Below are 10,090 nucleotides of genomic sequence, written 5' to 3' on the forward strand. Positions count from 1 at the left end.
ATAGAAAACATTGACACAACAGTCAAAGAAAATGCAAAAAGCAAAAGGCTCCTAACCCAAACCATCCAAGAAATCCAGGATGCAATGTGAAGACCAAACCTAAGGATAGTAGGTATAGAAGAGAGTGAAGACTCCCAAGGTGATGGGCCAGTAAATATCTTCAACAAAATTATAGAAGAAAACTTCCCTAACCTAAAGAAAGAGATGCCCATGAACATACAAGAAGCCTACAGAACTCCAAATAGACTGAACCAGAAAAGAAATTCCTCATGTCACATAATAATCAAAACACCAAATGCACTAAACAAGGAAAGAATTTTAAAAGTAGTAAAGGAGAAAGGTCAAGTAACACATAAAGGTAGGCCTATCAAAATTACATCAGACTTCTCACCCAAGATTATGAAAGCTAGAAGATCCTGGGCAGATGTCATACAGACCCTAAGAGAACACAAATGCCAGCCCAGGCTACTATACCCAGCAAAACTCTCAATTACCATAGATGGAGAAAATAAGATATTCCATGACAAAACCAAATTTACAAAATATCTTTCCACAAATCCAGCCCTACAAAGTATAATAGATGGAAAACACCAACATAAGGAGCAAAACTACACCCTAAAAGAAGCAAGAAAGTAATCTTTTAACAAACCCACACAAACCTAATTCTACCTCTTACAACAAAAACAACAGGAAGTAACAATTACTTTTTCTTAATATCTTAATATGAAAATTAATATTACCAACATATCCTAATCTATTGAAATCCAAAAATATGAGGAATTAGAAATTTGTTGTCTGTCATCTAGTGATTTCTCTAGTTTGGTAATTGGAGAAATAGGTCCTATATTGTACTATCCATATATACTTTCTGCTTGTTTGTATGTAACAGTGTCTTGCTGTACCACATAATGGTCTTGAAATCATGCTTCTCCTATCCCAGCCTCTATATTAGTAGTATTGTTTATTTCATGTCTTTACACTATACTATGGTTTTCAGAACAGCTTATATATTTCAAAAGTATTTATATACCCAAAGAAACATAGACGATTAACTAGGGAGGTTGCTTGTAAGAGAACAACAAAGAGTGAGACTGAACACTTTGCTTGACATTTGTAACTCTTGTATCAAGTTTGAAGAAGAGGACTTTATAAGTTACTCTTTCTCTGAGATGAATGCTTTTATAAATTATCATAGCCAGTGAACCAGATTCTTGCCCTCATCTAATGTCTGTGCCACCCTGCAAGCAGAAAAATTGTTCATTGAAACAGTTGGTGAATGACTTTATGGATAGACCATCTTAATACACACACCATTTCTTAAATGAATGTAGCCTGTTCTCTGTGGGCTGAGAATGAAGACACTCACTCAAGTCAAATAGCTTTGACCATAGCAGGAAGTCTGTATCCAAAAATCATGCCTAAAATTCATTCCTTGGCACAGCAGAACTGTCAACTCTTAGCTTAGCTACTAGGGAGATAAAATCCTTTGTTGATGTGAGGGTCATAGAAGTACAGCCTTATTACAATGAAATCCAATGTCTAAAAATTGTTCTTATTTTGGGCTTGTACCACAGTAAGAGCCAAGATTTTAAGCTCTACTAAATACAAAACAAACAAACAAAAAGGCTTTATATTTATGTTCATTTAAAAAAATACTAGTAGTGATGCATTATTTTAAAATATACAGTTAACATGTTTGGAGTTATTTAAAATTTATGTTGAGAAAAACATCTGTATTTTAGTATTGCTGTAGACAAGTATCTACATAAGACTTAAATTGATTGTTGTTTTATATCAAACAACTTTTATAATATTCATTTTTATTGTTATAATATTTTATAAATTTTAAAGGATATGATGAAAACGTATTATAGGTATTGAAGGGGGGTCTCTGGGAGGAGTTGGGATACAAAAGGGAAACAAGAATGTGATTTAATTCTATTTACTTAAAATACATTTTTCATCATAATGCAATAAAACTTAAATCAATAAAAAAGAAAAGAGGCAATTCAAAGTTTAATCATAATCATATTTATATAATAATCTAGAGAATATATTTCAATGCATATAGAAACAGATACAACTAGTGGTGATTTGCATAGAATAATTGTTAAATAAAGAGACTGCTAAAACATCCTTAATACACTGAAGTACCCATCAGTTTGAAATGATAAGAACCTAGAAATGATGAACTGCTAAACACATTTTTTCAAAGATATAATTTCATGAAAGCTCCTTTCAGTGATTATTCAGAGAAATATTTGGGCAAAATACTAATATATTGAACCATAGAAAAAAAGGAAGTTACACTTCTTGCAAATAGTTAGCAAAAGTTTCCTTGAATCCTCTTTCTGAGCCAATTGTCCCTTTGGTATTCTAATTACATTTTTTGAAACAGAGCCTCAAATTTTACGCTAACTTACATGGTAGATAATGTGATCCTTAGCCCAGACCCTTTCCTGTGGCTGATGAGGTCATCCCTCAACTATTGGGAGCGTCCCACTCTGTGCTTACCTTTGGAGATATTAGCGAATGGTCTCCATCACAGTCAACCCCCACCTAGAGGCACCCTAGTCATGAACACCTGCTGAAGGGGGAATGCCAATGGATTAGGCCTGAACCTGGGGTGACAGCCAAGGAGAAGCTTAGACACAGAATTCTCCCCAAAATGAACCTCCACTGGATCTGCAATTGCTTGTGGATCAACCTCTCCGTCTACACATTTCTCCCTTCCTCATGTCCACATGATTCATTCATGCAAGCCTCCTGTTTAGAGCCCTGCACCTCAGTCTATTGACAGCAAATGGAAACTTCTTCAGTCTACAGCTCTCATCGACCTTTCCACATGGATGCCCTATTCCCTCAGACTGGTTCTCTAAGAACTGTTTTGGCTTTTCTTATGTCTTGACAAATTTCCATTCCCAGTTTGACTCATTTCATCTTTCTGATAATGAAATATAATTTGGTTAACTCAGGTAGTGAACCTCAAAAGGCTTCATTTTATGTCTAAATATTTTTTCTTTTATAGGAAAAAAAACTAGCCTTAAATTGTATCTTACTCTATGGTGATTAGCAAGAATCCAGTGTTAACATTGTCAAACTCAAATATTTCTTCCAACAGGCAGGATTTACTCCCATGCATCAGTGATTATGTGTCTTCTATAATTCTGTAATTACATACCACTCCTGAGGTGGGAAATACATCACTGACACTTCCGGCTGCTTCCCATAATACAGTTATGCGGCCGTGCGTTCCTTTCGAGCGTTCAACATTCAGGGTTACCAGGCTATCTCGCTCCAATTCCTCCAACTGTTTCTGCAATGAGTTCTGAAAGATATGTAGAAAGGCACAGGGGGTTGCCTTGAAATACCTAAGCAATCTCTTCTTTGCTTTGCATTGCCACATATTTATAAACTTAATTCTGAGCAGAGTGAAATGGTATGAGAAACAATAGTTACCAACAATGATACATTGTAAGGTGTGGTGCTCAGGCTCCTACTGCCAGAAAGACAGCAAGTTTGAGTCTGGCCAAGACTATAGAGTACAACATCTCAACAAGGGAGTATATAAATAGCCCGATGTCACAAAAAACAATTGTATCACAGTGTTTGTTTGTTTGTTTGTCTTCCTGACATAGTTTGCTCACAGGACATACATTACTTTTATACTCAGCATGCATTCCTTTTTAAAGTAGTACACATAGCATTGAAAGTTTGTAGAATTGCAAGAACACAGTCCAGAACGGCAGGGAAATCCTTTGTGTCTGTGTAAGGTCTGGTAACAACTCAAGGTCTCCTTTTCCTACTAATAAATGAAGAGTTAGCTCTAGAAATCTCCAATCCTGCACCCACTACAAAAACATCCTGAGAACTGAGATTCTCCGATCACTTGCTAATGTCCCTTAGGCTTAAATTCCTATCCTGTGAAATATTCGATCAGCTGACCTATTTCTGTTGATGATGTTTCATTCCTTAGCTCATGGTCTGTGCAACTGTCCCTCCTGCCAGAAAGAAGAAATCCCTGTGCTGCGTCACAATCCTCTCCACCTATTCTTCCTAGACATGTTTCTTCATTCCAATTCTAGTGGCTATCACCCTGTGAAGATCTCACTCTGAAGCAAACGCATGCAGAATCTTGCGCTAACCATTTAAAGAAAATTCCTCAAAAAGACTCCTTTCACATATTTCCAACCTTTAGGCATTGTGACACAAACTTATCTACAGAATTCATTCTTAATAATCATCCAATTGTATTAGCTAAAAAAATTCTCATAATGTTTTAAGTACATTTTGATTTTTTTATTTGGCCAGCTTCATAGCTAGTGATATGCAGCCCTAGATTGAACACAAACCCCTTCTTAAAGCATCCTTGACTTCTCAATAAGGTAATCATTTTCAGACTAAAGATGCTTTTAAAAAAATCTCTTCTATAAAATTCCCCATGTGTTCTTAACAGAGGTCATCTCAAGAGACCCCTGCTTCTCGGTAATGCTTATGGATTTACCCATTTAGAATGTTCATTTGAATAGAGATCCAACCCAAAAGAACATTTTGCATAGCTGTTTAGTGTTATGTTACACATGCGTCAAGGTTACAGTCTTGCTCACAGCTAACAAATAGTCACAAAATGCCAAGTTTTTAAATATTTTAACTTATTCAGAAAAGAAAGCCTTTCCTTGGCTTCATGCTCTTCATTACTAATGGCAACTAAACTGAGTCCTGCATACTGCCAGAAGATGTGCCAGAAATTCCACTAAACCTCATCTCAAAGTTTGTCCTGAGGGACTTGCTAAGGAATTCTACAGAAGAGCCTGCAGGAGTTCTATATCTTGCCCACAGGAAACCACAATGGTGTTAGGTAGGCAAGCTTCCTGAAGAAAGACTGTGGGTGAGAGGGTGGAAGGGAGCTATGGTATCTGTCACCTCTCACGTTCTCAGCTCAGTATCCCTAGGTTTGCCCTTCATATTTGTCAGAAGCCCCTGTGAGTGTCATCTTCACACCCTGCACAATGGCATGCTCTCCCCAGCTGTCCAGCAACTGTCCAGCTGTGAACACACCAGGCTCCAGTTCATGCATTTTTGAACTCTAATGAAAAGAAACTGATAATAAATTAACCAACTCTAAGTATCATTAAGAAGAAAAGGCATGACATGAAGGTTCAGATGATGGGTACCAGTTTTCAACCTCGCAAGCACTTCCTACTAAGGTGTCATTTGGGGAGAGACCTGAAGAAGTTAATGAAAATGTGAACAGCTTACAGGAGAAGGGTTCTAAACTTGGAACACCCCGAATCACACAGTTCATGACTTAAAGTTGCCCTATACTACACGGGAGCCCCTTGTCCACATGTGACCACTGAATGCTCGGGATTAGTTGGTCTCTAAATGTGAAATGTATATGGCAATTTAAAGACAAAGTAGTAAAAAGAGTGTAAAATATTTCAGCAGTCTTTTCTATGGACCATGTTGAAATTACAGCATTCTGGATATTCTGGGTTACATAAAGCCCACTAGTTAAGCTGGCTTCCCTTGCTGCTTGTTCTGTTCATCAGTGTGTCTCCTAGAAAACAAAACTATACAATTATTTCTGTGCTCATATTCTATTTCTCTTCAGCCTGTGCCAGGTTTTCCTTTGTTCCAGGGAAGGGTCAGATTGGGCAACGGTGTGATCTGCACCACCTCCTATCCTCCACACATGCAGCTAAGGGTAATGCATACACAGACCTCATTCCTTAAAGCAGCGCTTTTCCCTACGCTTTTCCAGATGGAGGTGAAGGGTAAATTCATGCTTCCCACAGCTTCATGGTACCTTAACTGTTGAATTGTAACAGTGGCCTGAGAAGATTTTCAAAGTTCTTTCCTTGAGAAATAGTAGCAAAGGCATCTCTATGTACCATGTGCCGTTATAAGCCACAGCACTGCTCTGGTGTACTATCTAAGTGTATGTGATATGAGTGATATAATCCACTGTATAATGTGTGTGATATAATACACAGTGTAAAATATAGCTAGCATCTCTTTTGTTAAAACCCTCTGATTTAAAAAAAAAAAACTTTTTAAAGATAGTACCTGAAGCAAAAAACTGAAACAAGACTAAATAATAAATGCATTATGATCAATAAAAGTAAATAAACAGAGCAAATGAGGATGCGGCATTCCAGAGAATCCAGTGTTTAAGCCTATGCACTGGAATTCTCTGTAGAATTCTCTGCAGTAGGAAGTGAGACTGGGGCAAGGGAAGGGATAAAGACTGAAGACCAGGCAAATCTTGCTCACTCCTGTAAGGCATATTCGAACTAATTTATCAGGACAGCAACCTTGACACAAGTGGAGACTCTTCAGTCCTTTTACCTGGGCAAATGCTACAACTCCATAGGCATCATCATTGGAGAGAACAGTGACTCTCACATAACTGTTACTGCCAATCTCTGCTCCTCCTCTTGGGTTTTTAAGCTGAACTCTGAAGGATTCTTCTTCTTCAGGAACTGTGTCATCAAGGACATTTACTGCTATGATTGCTTCCTTGTCGCCGGGTTCAAATATCAGTTCGCCTAAACTAGCATGAGAAGCACATTTAAAATGAGCCAATGATGACCACTGAACAATACACATGGGAGGTTGGTCCCAGATTCCTATCACACTGACTAATACTGAAGTCTCACAAAGATCAAAACATTCCATAAGTAAAACTTGCATACAAAATATTCATATAATACTGGTTAACTTGATACACTAGATACTAAAAATATGGACAACGAACAGATCTCTGGCTTATTAATGGCTCCCACATTTTACATAAAGCAGTAACTCAATCAATGAGGTATAGAAATTCAGTGCCATGCACAGTTATGGGTAAGTTAAAAACACTAAGCATCAACTATTGAACCTACCTAGGAATAAAGTCAGACTGGCTGGAGACGTAGGTCAGGTCATATAAATGGGAGTCAGTAGCTCCCACTAAAGCAATTAAAGTCTTGCTTGAATTAAGTGACTTCACTGTAACAAAAGCTGCATCACGTGCAGCAGGCACCTCCAGAACGAAAGAGAAGGCATTCAGCTCTGAGTTCCAGCAGTAAAGAGCAGACCGGTCTTGGGCAGTTAGAAGTATGTGGACTGAAAGGAGAAAAAAGGATCAGAAAGGAGGCATCTGTGCTCATACCTGCTCTCTTCACAATGCTCGAAGCTCCACATAATTCCTAGAGTAAAGCAAATAGAATTCTGGTTTTGAAACAACAGGATATAAGGAATTTTTAAGTGTTGTGCATTGACAGATTCAGCTTGACTTTGTACACATAATCTGTTCATCTAAAGAAAAGCCACAACCTGATAAAATGAAAATAGATTTTTGTAATTTTTTTGTATCCATGCTAAACTTACATAAAAGTAACTTTCAAAGCAAAAAATTTTCAGCATTTCACCACCAAATGTTTCATTTTCATATTTTATTCTCTAGTCTTTTTATAATGTATAATAGACAGTTGTAACTAATATCAACAAAAGTTCTAAATCATCCTGATCCACAATCATAGCATTATGCAGGCCAATGAGCTACCACACAGTACTCAAGTTTGTAAGTTTTTTAATATTTTTACTTGTTTATCTATTTTGTGTGCATGACAGCATCTCAGCATGTGCATGCCAGGTGGTAGGGTAACTCTGGGGAGTTGAGCATCTATACAACACATTTGGTTGCCAGGTTTGGCAGCAACAACCTTTGGTCACTGAGCCTTCTCACCCACACAAGCTTCTAATCTTAATCTTAAGTACTAGTCTCTTTAGCTGTCCTTAAATATATTTAAGATTTCTTGTAGACTGAATATTTGTTGTTTTCAGCTCAGCACTAAGTAGAAACAAAATGCTCATTTTCACTTAGCAAATTATTCTAGATATTTAATTAATCCAAAGAAGACAAGCACACTTAGGACACTTTGAGCATGCCTTCCAGAGCACTTGTGACATAGTCAGGACCTGTGACATCGTCTAACTCATGACAGCGGCATATGTCCGCAGCCACACAGACTAGGACATAGGTGGCTTAAATACTACATGGAATACTAAATGCTCTTCAGACACAAATGCAATGGGGCTGGGGGACTGTAGAGAAACACACACACATCCTAGTGCTGACTGACACTCAAGAACACAGCTGTTAAGAAAGACTGAAGCAGTATTAAAATGACACAGACCTGGAAAGGCTGGCACCAGCCTTCTAGTTTGTATCCCATAGGTTCCAGTGGGAAAGGCAACATCCTGACACTCACTCATCAAAAACTCCTAATCATTATTGTTTACTGCTAATGTATTAATTAGGCTAACTAATTTAGTCACTGTTGCATGGGTACTAAGACTTCCATACATGTAAAGATGGGGAAAATGATAATGCTATATTAGAATCTTTTAATGGCCAAATATTTTGCATAAAGCTATGTAAAATTACAGACATTCCAAAACAAATTTTAAAAGCTTCCCTTTTAAAGCCATCTTAAAGCAGTCAGCAAGGAGGATCTCTATTTCTGTGTTGACATGTCTCTCTGTGACTCTGTCTTCCTTTCTTCCCTCCTTCCCTCCCTCCCTTCATCACCTTCCCACAAAGGGCACTATACACCAAAATGCTTTAATTCCCCATTTAATTGGCTTACCAATCTTTCTTTGTTCGCCCTCTCTTGCCATTATTTCCTCACTGGTTCTGTTTGGACCACACTGGGTTCCTCCTGGTAGTTTCCAGAAAGTGCATACTCACAGCCACTGCCTGAGCTTTGTTTAGTTTGTACTCTTTGCCTAGAGCCCATCTCCTGCACAGCTCTTTGCCTCCTACTAAACCCATAACTCCCAATCCAATGATTATTGGAGAAAGCTTTGTAGGTATATCATAAACTAACTTAAGTTCTTTGCATTGTTTTATTCGATTCTTTCCTGAAAATTATCTGTTGTAGCTATAATCCTATTTGTCACATATGTACATGTGTGAGTGTGTGTCATGTGTGTGTGTGTGTGTGTGTACATCTCTTTCTCCTACTACATGTTATATTTTTGCATGACATACATAGACTACATGTGATTTTTTTGAGCTGCCCTTGTTCCCACAGGTTCTGTCTTGTGATTCTCACCTTAAAAGAATCTATTTACCATTAAATGAGCCAAAAAAGGAAAGAAATGGCAAGTCTACATAACCTTGCAATATGCACCCTGTTCATGTTCCCCCTTCCATTTTCAGAAGCCACTCATGGAACTAACCAAAGCATGAATATGTGAACCCATGCCCCTGGTTCCAATTTAACATTTTTAATAAAATATTTGACTCGTACATAATAAGAAATTCTTTGAACATTCTTTAATACATGCTTTCAGCTTTCAGGAGTTTATAATAGCTATTCTGAGTAATTCTCTGCAGTCTTTTCATGTCTCTACAACTTCAAGTCACAGAAACAAAAGAAACAGAGAGCCCTCACAATGGGCTCTTCATAAAACCTCTGGCAGAATTTCTCCTGAATTCTTTTAGAAAGAGCACCTGTTATATTTTTTTTAAAAAAAAAATCTTTAAATGGAATTCTCTAACTTCAATTAGCAGCCCATCCACACAGCACACTTCTTCCTTAAAAACACTTATTAGGCAGCTATTTTGAGCGTCCGGAGGTGAGCTGAGTACAGTCCACCCATCTGAAAAACTGAGGGACAACAGAAGCAGAAACAAAAGGTCCCAATTAAAGGAGAAGTAGGGGGAAAGCTAACAAACATAAGGAAAGACACAGAATGTATTCAGTAAATCAATTGTGGAGTGAATAAAAAAAGCCAGTCCTCTTGTACATCATAGGAGAGCATCACAATGCATGCCCATGCCCACATGAGAAGGGAAGGGCTGGCCTCAGGTCTCAGGGGAGAGGGGACTGGAAAGGCACATGGTCGACCAGGTACAAATTAGAGTGTACAGGATGAATGCAGAGCCAGGAGGAAGGAGGGAGAGACATGGAAACAAAGGAAGCTCCCTAAGAGAACTTGGCTTAAAAACAAAAAACAGCTCCATGGGTCGTTTCTCTAATTCCTTCACTGGGGACCCTGCACTCAGTTCGATGGATGGCTGTGAGCCTCTACA

General features: G+C 38.0%; 1 protein-coding gene across 4 annotated transcripts in view; it reads right to left on the minus strand.

Moving 5' to 3' along the window:
• Positions 1-10,090, minus strand: part of Adgrv1 (adhesion G protein-coupled receptor V1) — a 543,529-nt gene that overhangs the window by 390,076 nt on the left and 143,363 nt on the right. For all 4 annotated transcript variants that reach the window (XM_031360570.1, XM_031360571.1, XM_031360569.1 and 1 more), the window contains 3 exons: positions 6,891-7,113; positions 6,352-6,556; positions 3,182-3,328 (listed from right to left, as the gene is read on the minus strand). In XM_031360570.1, the coding sequence (XP_031216430.1) occupies positions 3,182-3,328; positions 6,352-6,556; positions 6,891-7,113 (575 nt within the window). The remainder of the gene's footprint in view (positions 1-3,181; positions 3,329-6,351; positions 6,557-6,890; positions 7,114-10,090) is intronic.

This window comes from Mastomys coucha, unplaced genomic scaffold (assembly GCF_008632895.1).
Source record: "Mastomys coucha isolate ucsf_1 unplaced genomic scaffold, UCSF_Mcou_1 pScaffold8, whole genome shotgun sequence".
NCBI classification, from domain to species: Eukaryota; Metazoa; Chordata; class Mammalia; order Rodentia; family Muridae; genus Mastomys; species Mastomys coucha.